We start from the raw sequence: 14,765 nt of genomic DNA on the forward strand, positions 1-14,765 counted from the left end.
GCTGCCTGATTTGCAGGGCTGTACGCTGTGTTAGGGACTGGAGTTTTTCTCTTCTCCGATTGCCAGGGTGTTGCGTTCCAGCGGAGAAGCGGTGTTTCTTTCCTCCCCATAAACGCTAGAGGGAGCAGTGGGCAGGTTTTCCTGGAGCTGGACTGGTTTTGCAGAGAGGTGAGGGGTGGTCACTAAAGGGAGATCATCTGAGGTGCATGCACACCAGGCCAGGCTGGGCATCTGAGTCCCCTTTTGTATCTCATTCCTAGGTGATCTTTAAAGGGGCTCATGTGCCCTCTCCCCGCCCCACTGCTCAGCCAGATGCAGATTGGATTCAGATCCTGTCACTCTGCGATTCTCAGCCTGAGGGGGTTGCTATTGTATTTTCCCCCATCTCTGCCTTCGGAGTCTGCACCGAACTGGTTCCTCACGGGGCTGCTGGGTCGCTGTATCTTCCAGGGGAGATGCAGGCTGAGGACGTGGTCGCTCCTGGCCGTTGAAGATCCCATAGCAGGGCAGGGCGTTAACCCTAGTGGCCCCGCTGATTTCATCCTGTTTCTCCAGAGGGGGCTGCCTTTCAGTGGTGGGCAAAGTGATCCCCCTGTAGCCCTTCCATGGGGTGGTCGTAAGGTTTCATTCATTATTTGCAAAGCCTTTCTGAGACCCGTATAGGCCACGTTTTATTACTATTGTTGTTTTGTGTGCGTGTTGCTCTCAGTCTCACCCGCCCTGTGGAATATAATCCCTCGTGCCTCTGCTGTTGGGTAATCAGCGTTGCCTGCTTTCCAATCCCCCTTTCATCTTCCCTGGAGTTTGCTCCCTCCCTTCCCCCTCCTCCTCTAATGTCACTCGTTCGTTTTCACTAGAAACGCGGCGCTCAGCATTTCCGTGGGGAAGCCGACCCCCAGCGGCTCCAGGTTTCAGTTCAAGGGAGCTCTGCAGATCCAGTCACTGGACGTCGGATTGCTCTTAGGGGCATGAGAGGCTGTGTACTGCAAAGCATCAGTAGGGCCAGATCCTCAGTCAGTGTGATTAACGTCCATGGAACTACGCCAGTTTACACCTGGATGAGGATCTGGGCCACCGTGGGTGTTGGTCTAGTGTGTGCGTACACGTTCTGTGCAGTGTACTAGCGTGTAGAGCTGTGTGTTGTATGTGTGGGCAAATATTCATGTTGTGTGTGTATGTAAAAACCCAGGCTGGGCATACAGGGGGTTTATTAGATCGTCTGAGGTGTTTGCATTGTGGGCCTTCCGCCAGGGCCGGTTGTTGCTTGGGCTGGACAGGGGGAGTAAAGCCTCGTGGCTGTTTGTGAAATAACGCGCCCGGGATTTTTCCATTTGGACACAGAGGGCTGGTGGATCAGGGCAGCAGCCCAGGCTGAGCAGTAAAAGGGGTGTTGGGGGGGACAGAGCGCTCCCCACCTCAAACACTGAACAGTTGGACACTCTGCTGTGCACCCTAGTTGTGCACAGTTAAAAAGCCCCCTAACAAAAGCCCAGTTCAGCGTTGCTGCTGAATAGATTAACAAGATTTCCATAATTAGTGCGCCGGGGGAACAATAGGATTCTCCTTTGCCCAGCCCCCCTCCCTCCTTTTGTCTTGTGCTTTAGATAATGGAGAAGCAGGGAGGGTGGGAAACTGACATGCCATTTGGTCACTGGACAGTAATTTTCTCACACTGCCGAAGGGGAGCATTGAAACATCTGTCCTGCTCTGAAAGCTTATTCACGTTACATTTCAAACCCATGACAACTTCTGTGCCTGCCAGACCTCCCTCCCTCCTTCCCTCCCTCGCTTTTCTTATTTTTAAGGGCATGGGTTTTGGTTTTAGTTTTTGCTTTGACCCTTTTCCCAAATGCCTTTCGAACCCCACATTTAAACAGATTGTATGGATGCATTTTTCCCTTTCTGGTTTTTTTAGTTGTGTTTTGTGTTACTCTTCACACCGATACTCAGTATAAATACACTTCATGATGACAATAATTCTGACACCAGCCAAATTCCAGAGCCTCTGAAGTTTGCCTGCAGAAACTTTGTTCTGCGTGTCTTCAACGCCTAGCACAAAGGAGTTCTGGTCCGTGCACTAGCACAGAGCAAGTAATTATAATAGAATCAGGCAGTCCTCTTTGCGTGTGCAAATATTGGGTGTGTGCAGTTGAAAAGATGCTCTGGGAAAATCAGATCCACTTTGTGCTTGGAAAACCACCTCTGCAATAGATCCCGATCCTGCAGCCACCCTGTGTTTGAGGAATTCCTGGGAAATCAGTCAGTTCCAGGTATGGAGCAACTCCGCAAACAGGCTCATAAAAAAATATTTTTTTCTCTGTGCATCTATAAATCCAACCCCTTTGACTCCCTGGACATGCAGGGATTGGCAAGTGTGGATGCTGCTGCAGGATTGGGACCTGGTTTGTCCTTAAGAGGCGTAAGCCACATAAACACATACCCAGTTTCTGCCCACACACTTCTGACCTCTTAGTAAGACCTACAGTTACTGGCTGAGAGCCACTGCTCACCATTCCTGACCCTGGATCTGTTCCTGAACAAGTCTCTGACACGTTCTGATAACATCTGAAGAAATAAATGATAAATGGTGGGAGTCGTTGATTTTTAAGGGCTGATGGGCCTTTGGGCGTGAATGCCATAGGGCTGGTGTACATGCATACACACGCATGTGCACAAACACAAACCAACCTGCATCAAAACAACCACATGGGTTCACACCTTGAGCTATTTCTCTGTAAGTCTGCGTAGAGACACTCTTAATTGGTAATAAACTGCCCTGCTTCCATTCAGATTCTCCACATTTGCACTAAAATAACAAAAGGAGTGAATTCAAACCGGTTTGTGTGTAGACCAGCTCCGAGGGGTTCGTGCCCAAAAGTCCCTGGAGGTGTTTACACCTCGCTCGGTGCTATCTAAATGAAATAGAATTAAGCATAAAGTCCGTGAAACATGGCCCAGAATGCAGAGCCCTGAACCCAAGTGTTAAAACTCAGACGGACTAAGCGAGACATTCTGATAATCCAACACAAACTGAAGCAAAATGATCCTTTCACTGTTATTCCAAGGGTAAAAAAGTTGTGTTCTAAACTCGGGTTAGCTAATGCGGGTTAAGATAGCAGTGAAGAGACAGCAACTCAGGTTAACAACTCGAATTAACCCCCCTGCTCCCCTCTAGGGGGCGCTAACCAAAGTTAAAAGCAGAGTTGCTGCATCTTCAGTGCGATTTTATCCCAAGTTAGCTCACGTGAATTAAGGACTCCCTTTTTTTGCAGTGTAGATGTCCCCTGAGTGACAGAATGATCCCCTGAATGAAAATCTATTATTTCATTTGTAAAACATTCACTCTCTGGAAATGGGGTAGTGGAGAGAGTCTCCAGTTTTAGATGCAATTTCCTTGTGTCTTTGGCTGTGTTTGGAAAGACATAGGCTAGGGCTTTTGCATTGCTCGATTCTGTGGGGAAAAGCAATGCCCTCCCTCAAAGAACTTAATTTCCTTAATGCCCCTTGTCATCATTTGTGTGGTATTTTCCTTGTAACCCCAAACCAGCTCTATCTAATCATTTTACTCGGGAGGGGACAGATACTAGAAGTCTTCTGGTTATAAACTTGAAAAATTGCCAGATCCATATTTCTCTACATTAAATAAGTGGGTGGATGCAAGAGAGAAAATTACCACTTAAGCTGATCACTCGATATTATGAACGATGATTAAGCAATTAATTCAGCGAATCTGAGCTCTGGTGTTTGTAAGGCAGAACTTGAAAACAGTGCATGCGTTTTCCAGCTACTTGAAATTAGAAAGAAAGAAAGAAAGAAAGAAAGAAAGAAAGAAAGAAAGAAAGAACTTTGGAACAACATCTACTATAGTATCAGTGCATTATATGCACGTTCTGTACAAACATATGTGATATTAACAGGGCTGGGGGCCACCCTGCCTCAAGAGAGAGAACGTGACAGCAAAGAAACTGGCACTCTAAGGAGAACCTCGGGAGATAGACATGGCTTTTGTCTCTTGAAGGTTATTAAAATATATGGCCAGGTAGTCTATGAGCAATATCCCAGCTTAAAGGAAGGGACTCACTCCATGCCATCAGAGCTCATTAGTATTATTTGTCTTAGAGTAATGCACAGTTTGGGCCCCATTGTGATGGGTGCTGTACAAAGACGCAGTGAGAGAGTCCCTAACCCCAGATACCTTGGCGATAGAATAATCTAAGGTAAATCCACTTGCTTAGGTCCCAAAATGCACTTTCCTTAGAATCTTATGTATTGTCTTCCCTGGGCAGTGCTATAGGACCATGTGTGTACTATATTCCCTGTCCTCCACATTTTAAATCAGATTTTCGGCCCAGAGCGCGGTAAAAAGCATGTATCGAGACTGCTTTATGGGCTCACGTTGTCCTTTGCAGGCACAGTTCGCTGTTCCGCACCTCCAGAGTTGGGTTTTGTGGATCAAAGGCAGTATGCCTCAGACCATCGATCACTTTATAATATGCCCTTTTCCTCTGTTGCAATCAATGGGGAAAACCCGCTCACACAATTAAAACCCAACTGCAGCTAGGCAGGAGACATGCGGCATTTCTAGAGGATTTCTGTGGAGTTCCGTCTAGGGATTTTTGGGGAGGGGGCCTACATGTTGTTGGTGCCTCTTCAAGGGCCCAGTCCTGCCAAGGGCCGGGTCCTTGTTGATGTAGCAGGAGTGTAGAGTGCTCAGCGCACAATGCACTGTTGTAAGCTCTGTCTTTTTCTGTCTGTACCACGCCCAGCACAGCAGGGTCCTGGTCCGTGACGGGGGCTTCTCAGCCTTACTGCAGCACCAATAATAAATAATAGAGAGAGTCACAATCAAGGCAGCGCTGCTAATGCGGCTCCTATTTTCTGATGTCTCCGCAGCAGTGCTGCCTCGACGGTGCGTCTTGAGCCGTTGACTGGATCTCCCTGGGACCCAGCCCTGCGCAATCCTAGTTAATGGGTTACCGTGATTAAACAATAACGCTCGAGGGCCTGGTACTTTGTTCTGTCTTTTAAAAACGTCCTCCTTGTTCCTCCAAGTCTCATGCTTCCTCCTGAAATTCACTTTTTCTTTTTAATCACTTCCTGCTGCCTTGTGCTCCCGATCGAAGGGGGATGGTTTCCTCCCCCCTCCAACCATACTTAGTGTTGTGCTTGGGAAAAATCAGCTGCAAGAAGGGAAGTTTATTGGAAAGCACTCGCCTTTGTGTTCATTAAAAAAGGGTCCTTTTCCCGCGGGCTGCCTTTGCTGTCTCTGTCTGACCGTTTACCTATCAGTGGCGCTTTAATAATGGCAAGTAAATGCAGAAAGGATGTCAAAGAAAGCCACGCAAAGCTGCCATTTAAATCCTCTTGTGTAAGTTTGATATCCAAAGTGGAAGCACAAATGCCATATAAGTCAATTAAAGCATTAAGTAATCTAATTGTGCTGTGGCCACAAAGTGGCTTAAAGGCTGAGAGAGGCAAGTGAATGGTGTGTCCAGAACCCTCCCAGCCCCCACTTTAGCATTCCCCTGAGGCCTTTGTGAATGAGTAAAGGGGGAGGGAAGTTAGGGAAGGGGTGGAGGTTGGTGGTGAGAACATACACACACAAGGACAACAATGGACAACAGAGAGAGAGAGAGAGAGAGCCTGCGCGCCCATACACTATGATCAGCGTCCCAAAGGCCCCCTTCTCCTGGCCTTGAAATTTTGGAATTTGCTTTGCACTTAGCAAGGCTCCCTGTCTGTCTTTGTTCATTAGCTCAGAAGAAGGAGAACAGTGCAATTAAAATAACAGGAGTACTTGTGGCACCTTAGAGACTAACAAATTTATTAGAGCATAAGCTTTCGTGGGCTACAACCCACTTCTTCGGATGCATCCGAAGAAGTGGGTTGTAGCCCACGAAAGCTTATGCTCTAATAAATTTGTTAGTCTCTAAGGTGCCACAAGTACTCCTGTTATTTTTGCGGATACAGACTAACACGGCTGTTACTCTGAAACAGTGCAATTAAAGTCACTTAAGTCAAAAGAAGGGCGATGTGCTGTTCGCATTCCTCCAGCACTGCCCGCCCTGGATTCTTCCATTGTGTGCCACTTTTCCCTGGTGCATTCCTGGGCCAGAGACCTTCACTCCGTTCCGGGGAGAATTAGTGGGCCTGAGTCATGCTGCTGGGGCGAGTCGATGGAGTCAAACAAGGGTAAAACCCGTGTCAGTGAAGCTTGCTGTGTGTATGTGGATCCCTGCAATGTATGTCATCCGTATCCCACCGCTCAGAGACCGCACCATCCAGGGCTCTAAATTCTGTTCCGACTCACTGGGCTAGACACTCAGCTAGTGGAAATCAGCCATAACTCCACTGATTTCCATGGAGTCGGTGAGGGTCTGGTGCATTTTCTTCCACAAGGACACTAACGCTGGGCTTGCCATGGAAAGCCAGTGGCTGCATGCTAGTGCACAGGGGTCTGCTTTGTTTTTTCAAGGCTGCTTCATTATCAATGAGCCCCAGTTACCCTGCAAGGGGACCCCACTAGTCTGATTCTCCTCCTGCACGTGTCAGTTGATCCGAATCACTAGCGTTCGCCAGGTGAAACAAGGAGGTGATGTCACAATTGGGCCCCATATTTATAGATTGCTAAAGGGCCTGGTCCTGCGGATCCGGCAAAGTCCAGAGGAGACACGGGTGCTCAGCACCTCTCAGGATTGGGCCCCTCGGTTCCCGCCCGTGTAAAATCCTGCTGGAAGCTGTGTGAGTTGCTATCCCGTGCAGGTGCCTGGAGTGAAAAACATCCCTCTGGGATGCACGACGCTAGGCAGCACGGCACATAGGCGCCGACTTCCTCTGTTCCTGCGGGGTGCTTGACCCCTGCTCCACCCCAGACCCTACCCCCACTTCCCCCCTTCCCCCAAGCTTCCACCCCAGCCCCGCCTCTTCCCGCCCTTTCCCCCGCCTCTTCCTCCCCTGCTCTTACCCCACCCCTCCAGCACCTCCTGCATGTGGCTGGACAGCTGATTGTGGCGGGAGGAAGGCGCTGGGAGGGAGGGGGAGGAGTTGATCGGCGGGGCTGCTGTTGGGTGCTGAGCACCCACTATTTTCCCCATGGGTGCTCCAGCCCCGGAGCACCCACGGAGTCGGCGTCTATGGCATGGCGGCTTGTCCCACTTGATACCCTCGCCCCACCTACCCACGCGCACCCCAGGAAGCACAATGAAGGAGGCTGGCGCTATAAAAGCCCAATCCCGGACCCCCGGCATGAACAGATTTGGCTGGGTGGATTCCACGGAAGGTGGGAACCCCCCCCCTCCCAACTCACCCACAGCATGGGGACCAGAGCAGCTGCTGTGTTGCGGAAGGCTTCTCTTTAGGGCTGCTTTGCCCAATGGGTCTCCGCTCCCTCATTCGCACTGGCCGTGTGCCGTCCCAGCACTGCTGCAGGGCGGGTCTCTTTGGACCCTTGCTCTGCTGTGCTCCGTTCCCCCCTCTGCAGCCTTCTCCTGTGCGCGGCAGAGCCATTCCCCTTCGGGCCTCCCACCCTCCCCCAGGCCAGGAGGCAGGACACCGCTCTTAGAAAATACCCGTCCAGCTTTGCGATATTTCACCTATCTGACAGTATGGATTTAATTTCCCATGACAAATGGGCCTGGTGAAAAGAGCCTGGGATTCATATGGGCTCATGGATAATTCATAGTAAGTGTCTGACCCGTCAGGAGAGGTGGAACCTGAGGCCTGTCTGTGTCGTTCAGCCTGGTTTAGCCATGTGCTGATATGAACCAGTGCGTTGTGATTTACTCTGTACACGGGGCCTTTAGGGACAGTGTTGAGCAAGGGGCCAGCACCCCGATAGCCCAGCAAATTCTGATCTGGGTCCCAGCATCTTCACTCCAATCCATATCTGCTGTGACCCTTTCGGCTCAGTCTCCTCTCGCTCCCGCTGGCGTAAAGCAGGAAGGGAGCAGCATGTCTGAGAGGAGGAGACGCCGATCTTTTGTGTTCTGTCCTAAACTTACCTTCTAGCCCTTAGAACAAGCTGAGCAGAAATGCCGACCGGGGTCTGCCCCGTGCGTGCCATTTACGCCAGTGCAAAGACCGTGCAAAGTGCTACCACATTAAAATGGCTTTGCACTGTTGTGAAGGCCCCACAAGGCCGAGGGTAACAGACTAAGGGCTAATCTAAACTACCACGCTACATCGCTCTGATCTGGGTTGCATCCTCTGTCAATGCACATTTCGTCACAACAACCTTAACTCTGACTTAGCAGGTGAGTTCTGAGGGCAGTGTCTGTCTTTTTGTGATGTACCTGCAGAGTCTTGCTTTGGGCGTGACTGGGATCTCTAAGCACTACTACAGTGGAACTAATAATAATGATCCACGATTCGTTGGATGGGTTTTGTGGTCATAGTTTGAAATTCTCGGATAAAAAGTGGCTTAGAAGTGTAAAGCACTACAGTGATTATTAGTGATAGGCAGGGAATTGTGTGTATGGTTCCCATCGGTGTGAATAGAGTGAAATCCACGCCAAGCCATCAGATCTGCGAATGTCTCCTCCTAGGCCCTGATCCAGTGTGTTCTATACAGTTCCGCAGTCTTGTCTTGACCACAAAGTGCTGCCTGGAAGGACTTATTATTATTAGAGTGATATCAAACTTATTAGTATTAGAGTGAAATACGCTGCTGGTCTCGGTGTTCATGTGACCACTAGGGGGCGAATCTCAGGTTTGGCACATGGTAATGTTTATAATTGGGGCTGCCTGGGTCACTAAATGTTTTCCCAGTGTAACTTAAACATTTTTGTCTTGAAGGCTGATTCAGTTTGGGGAAAAAAAGATTCCCCCCTCCCCCCGTCATAGGGCATAGAAACTCTCCTAAAGAGAAGCCGACCCAGCCTCAAAGGGGGCTCTATGAACCTCACGGAGCCTTTTGCTCAAATATTCAAACGTTAGTGCCTGAAGGCAGGCTCTGGAATACCACTGGCCTGCTTGTCCCAGGTGCTAATTGCCCTCAGCTCCTGTGAACTTTAGTGGGAGTTGTGCCTGCTCTGCACGTCTAGAGATCGAGCCAGTTTATTTAGGTGAGGGGTTCTTGGCCTCTTCCGTGCTGAAGACACCCCATGGAGTCCTATCGCGTAGCTGGGCCCCTCTTTACGTTTAGCAGAGTGAGAAGGGCAGGGTGCTGAGCCCCGTACGTTTAAACCTGCCTCCATTTCAGCAGGACCGCTCTACTCCAGGGCCATATCTAACCCTTTCTACCTCTGTTTCCCTGTCCCCAGCTCTGTTGAAGATGCACTGGACACCAGAACATGCCCAGCCCCTGAACCAGTGGCCAGAGCAGCACCTCGATGTCTCCTCCACCACCTCCTCACCAGCCCACAAATCTGACCTCTACCACAGCAGCCGGCAGCGCTTCAACTACGCCTGGGCCAACGACGACATCTCCGCGCTGACGGCCTCCAACCTCCTCAAGAGGTACGCGGAGAAGTACTCGGGGGTGCTGGACTCGCCCTACGAGAGGCCGGTGCTGAACAGCTATGGGGATGGCGCCTTTGGGCCGCTCAACGGGCAGAAAGGTGACGTGGAGCCTTGGCCGATGTCGCATAGCTCGGACGGTGCCTACCCCCTGAGTGCCATGCACGATGGACTGTCTGGCTCCAAGGGGGTCGTTCCTTCTGCCCCAGGAAACGGGCCTGTAGGGCTTGGCAGCTCCCCTGTTGTCCCGGGCAACCTCGCCGACCCCATTTATCCCACTAACGCATGTGGGGGAGCCACCGGCTCCAGCGGCCTTGGCTCGTCTCAGGAGTATACCTCAGGCTACAGTGGCACCTACCTGCCATCGGGCTACTGCAGCCAGCCCGCTACAGCACTTCCCCCTCCCCACCCGTCAACCCTGCACAGCTCAGGACTCCTGCAGCCCACGCACCCTTCCTCTGCACTGGTCCCCAGCTACAGCTCCTCAGGTCCCATGTACAACTACGCTTCAGGCAGCTACCCGCCTCAGCCCGGCTACGGGGGGATCCACCCTCCGCACCCGTCAGCCTCTTACCTGCCCTCGGGCATTGCTGCACCCACCCCCATCCCCCCGCCGCCTCCCTCCTCCCGGCCCCCAGGCATCCCTGGTTATAGCTACCAGAGCTCCAGCCTGCCCCCCCTCCCGGTGCCCCCCCTCAGCAGCGACTCGGGGGGCTCCCTGAAACGAAAGGCCTTTGATATCCCCGGGGGGGAGGACGAAGCTGAGGGCAGGTACAGGAAATACAGCTATGAGCAACCAAAGTCCACCCCTGAGTCGCCATACCAGATGTCCGACAACGGCGAATGTGGAGGCAACAGCTTCAGCCGAAGCACCGAGACGTCCCAGCTGCCCTTCAAGGCTGGGAAAAGGCCGACGGGAGCAGCGGCGACTGTGGCCTTGGAGGAGCATGTAGGGAAGTACAACAGCCAGCCCATGAAAGGCCTGGTCTCCCCTCCGTACGGCGCCGGGGAAGCCCCTCTGAGGCCCGGGGAGAGCTTTGAGAAGTTCACCCCGCCCCTCGCCAATGGCGAGCGCGCAGGCGGTGAGCAGGGCCATGCCTTCGCCCATGGGATGCAGACCAAGCCGCAGGTGTTCAGCAGCCAGCCTGTGGAAGAGCAGCTGAAAAACGTAGACCCCCTGATCCTAGAGCTGGTGAACAACAAAATCGTCGACTGCAGCCCCCCCGTCCAGTGGACGGACATTGCCGGCCAGGTCTCGGTCAAAGCCGCCATCGAGGAAGAGCTGGTGTGGCCTATCCTGAGGCCCGGGGCCTACACTGGGGAGAGCCGGCCGCCCAGGACCATCCTGCTGTTCGGGCCTCGTGGAGCAGGGAAAACCCTGCTGAGCAGGTGCATCTCCACCCAGCTGGGCTCAACCTTCCTGAATCTCAGCGGGACGGCCCTGCTTTCCAAGTGGAAGGGCGAGGCCGAGAAGATCCTGCAGACGGTCTTCTTCGTGGCCAGCTGCCGTCAGCCGTCAGTGGTGCTCATCTCCGAGGTGGAGTCCCTCCTCACGGCCTGCGCTGGTGAAGAAGCCACCCAGGCGAGCGGCCTCAAGTCTCAGCTGCTTTCCTACTTGGACAACATAGCTACCTCAGCCGAGCAGAACGTCGTCGTCATCGGGACGACCACCCGGCCCAGCAATGTGGATGAAGCCTCCCAGAGGAGGTTCGCCAAGCGGTTTTACATTTCCCCCCCCGACAGCATCGCCCGGCGGCAGATCCTCCACCACACCTTGGCCCAGCAGAACTACTGCCTCAGTGAAAGGGAGATGGCCTCCCTCGTGCAGCACACCGAGAGCTACTCGGGCAGCGAGCTCATCCAGTTGTGCCAGCAGGCCGGCCCCACCAAACTCCACAGCCTGCCAGGCCAGCTGCAGCCCACCTCCTACAAAGACTTTGAGAACGCCTTCTGCAAAGTCCGCCCCACCGTCTCCCAGAAGGAGCTGGACTTGTACATGGAGTGGGACAAAATGTACGGGTCCAGGCACTGACGGCGCGTGGAAGGGGTGGGCTGGGGGAGCCAAGCCCTCAGCCTCAGACTCCAGTGGCATTTGTTTGTTGATGGTGGTGTTGGTTGTATGCCAGCTTGACCTCTGAGTGGAAGATTCGTGGGGATTATTTTGTATTTGTTAAGATCTGTTGCTCTGGAGTCTCTGGTCTAGCTCCAGCTGCTAAGGATGGAATAACAGATCGCCCATGAATTCAGTCAGTGTCTTTTGTCTTTCTCCTATGTCCAAGCTCTGAAGGTGAAATACTTGATCCAAGAAAAGACCCGAACACAAACAAATTCCTTTACAGGCTTTTCTATGTCGGACTTGACTGATTTTGTTTTTTTGTTTTTGTTTTTGGAAGTAGTCGCTCACTGAACTCAGGATAATCTATTTATTATTCGTCTACTTTCCCGTTCATCCGTTTTGAGACCAGCAACATAAAGGATGCAGCCAGGTGGAGATGCGTTTGGTTTTAGCCTTCTCATGCGTGATACGACAGCTCTCTAGTCGATTTACAGAGACCTGGTTTTTGTTGTTGTTGTTGTTCCTAATAGAAATTTTTCAGCCATCATTTAACAAAACCAGCCCCCGTTCGATGTGGCAGTTTGGGCAATTTTTCTGTACTGAACTGTGCCATACTAAGGACTTGTTCCCCCCCAAAATCAACATCTTTTCAAGCCATCGTGAGGAATTTATTATTAGAAATAAATGGCACAGGGAGATGGGAGGAGGGAGGAAAGGTTTTGGAGTAAAAAAAATGTAGATTGTTTAATATACTAGACCTCATTTTTATTTTTGTAATGTATGTAGTATTTTTTTGTTTTTTTCTTTTTAACTACTCAGGAAAAAATTTACCTCAGAAAAAACAAACAGACAAACCCGAATGTGTTTTTAAAAACTCTTTTATCTTCTCAAGAAAGGGAAGGGGAAAAAAAAGATCTTAAGAGTTTGCCAAACTCAATACAAAGCTGCATTATGTGTTTGCTTCCAAAAAAGGATGACAGAAAGAAGAAAGAAAAAAAAAACTTGAAGTTGTTACAAAGATGAAAGTTGAATGTATTTCAGGTGCTTTTCACAATATATTATGCCATAATTTTATTTTATTTTTTTTAAACATTGTTATTGTAGTGTTTGGTGGAGTAACGTGTCTTCAAAGGAAAAGAGAGTATTAGTGCCGTAGTTTAAAAGCTGTTGCTAGTACCACTTTTTGGATAAACCTACTGGGTACATTCCCAACTTCTTGGTTTGCAAAGCTTGTTTCTCTGTTGTGTTCTCCACTTCCTCTTCTTGCGTAGCCTAGCGAAGGTCCCTGCCTGTGCTGTAGAAGTAAGCGTATTAACATGTGGTCAAGACCTGACCATGTTGTAAGAAGGTTTATTTTTGCCTTTGTGGACAGGAAAAACTACGTTAGAGAACCAAGTTTTAACCTGCAAAGACTTCTGCACTGTGCGTTTAAGGCCTTATCTACAGGAGAAAGCTGCACTGGTTTAGTTAAGAGTGAGATTTTAAACAGATTGAATGAAACCAGTGCAAACCTCTGTGTGGATGCTCATCTTTTTGTTTAAACCAGGCATATTTCGGAATAGCCCAAAGTTAGGAGTTGGCAGAAGCTGAAACAAAATGAGCTGTCTTTAAACCAAAATAAGAGGTTTGCACCAGTTTAACTAAATCATTTTTAAAAAACAGCGGAAGTTAAACTAGTGCCATTTGGTAGATCTCAGCCCATTTCTTACTGCCCAATCCTGCAAGTTGTGTTGCTGGCGTATCATGTTGCCCTGTGCAGAACAACATGCCAGAACAGGGCCTTTGTTTGCAGGCAATGCCCTCTCAAAACCCACCCCTAGGCTACAGGAGCAGAGAGCAATGGCAGAGGGATAAAGCTAAATATCTCTTGTGTCTTCCTGGCTCGAGTTTTAATGCCTCTGAGGCTCGTGTGTAGGTCTGAAATGATGCAGGGCCCAGTCTCCTCATGCAGAGGCTTTTCCATACTGGCATTTTCCTTCCATCTAGCGAAGATGGGTATGTCCCAGTTAGCGGTAGGGGAAGGCAGGGCAGTACCGTTGTGACCCCCTGGGAATCCTACCCACTGGCCTAGTGGCATTGCCACCATCCCAGAACTAAGGGGTCCGATCCCAACCCCATTGAAGCCAACAGAAGGGCTTGTTATGATTCTTCTTACCCGCATGGAGATTCGCGTCACCTTAGCCCCCGGCTGGCTCCCTGAGCTGCCTTTATACAGCCTACAAAAAACAAGCCAAGCACTTGAAATACAAAATGCCAAACCCCCAGCCACTTGAAGTCCCACTGCCTGGTAATAGAGTGTCAGCTCGTCAGGGCGGGAGCCCATGGTTTGTGCTTATCTAGGACACTATAGCAATGCTTAACAGCAGCCAAAGGGCTAGAGCTAAAAGGCCAATGGAGAATGAACTTCTAATGCTGAGAACTGGCCACTTTGGGGCAGGGAAGAGGCACAGAGCAGGATGAGGCAGGTTAGCAAGGGCACTGGGAGATTCTCTGGTCCTGAATTTCAGTTACTCCCACCCCTGCATGTGCGGGAGGGTGGAGTTAAGGTGGAGTTAAGCCAGTTTTGCACTCTGGGCTTTCAGGGGCCAGCACCTCCTCCTGTGTGAGTTACAGCAGCCTCAGGGCTGCTCTAACTTATGCTTTAGTTCCCATGGCCCCCTTTGGGCCAGGAGAAGCAGAGAATAGCTGCAGTGTAGTCCAGGCACTCCCACTCCCTTAGTTAGCTCATTTTGCTCTATTGGGGGAAGGCAGTTGGGAGAAGCTAGCCAGGGTACCACAGTTGTTCCCTCCCTGGCTCTGTGTTCATCACAGCCATTCTCTTCTCACACCAAATAATGCCCTGTGCCAGGTGCCAACACAAGGCTGCCTCTTAGCTTCTTTCTCTAGGCATGTTCTTAACAGATAATTTGGGAGGGAACAGACCCCTTGGCTCATGGTCTACAGGACTGCAATCGTGCCCCTTATCCCCACCAAAGATCCTTCGGTGTCGCATTTGATAGAACCAGTTTCTTGAGAGGTTTTGCATGCTAAAGTCTGAGAGCCAGGAACTCTGACTGCTCAGGGAGAGTGGGAGGGTGTTTGCAGGGGTGTGATAAGGGAGCCGCTGGAGCTGTTATTAAGGGGCTTGCTGCTTCTCTGTACTGACTTCGGAGCCCATGTGTCTCATGAGAAGATTCTGCTGCTAGCATTGCAACTTTCCCCCCTTCACCCTACAAAGAATGAGGTTTTTACACTAGCACCCAGAACATGCTAT

General features: G+C 50.7%; 1 protein-coding gene across 1 annotated transcript; it reads left to right on the forward strand.

The window, feature by feature from the left end:
- The first annotated feature begins 9,271 nt into the window (after positions 1-9,271).
- On the forward strand, positions 9,272-11,488 carry FIGNL2 (fidgetin like 2). Its single transcript, XM_065419708.1, has one exon. The coding sequence runs from the start codon at positions 9,272-9,274 to the stop codon at positions 11,486-11,488; it is 2,217 nt and encodes a 738-aa protein (XP_065275780.1).
- Positions 11,489-14,765: the final 3,277 nt, after the last annotated feature.

The sequence above is a fragment of the Emys orbicularis genome, chromosome 19, assembly GCF_028017835.1.
Source record: "Emys orbicularis isolate rEmyOrb1 chromosome 19, rEmyOrb1.hap1, whole genome shotgun sequence".
In the NCBI taxonomy this organism is placed as follows: Eukaryota; Metazoa; Chordata; order Testudines; family Emydidae; genus Emys; species Emys orbicularis.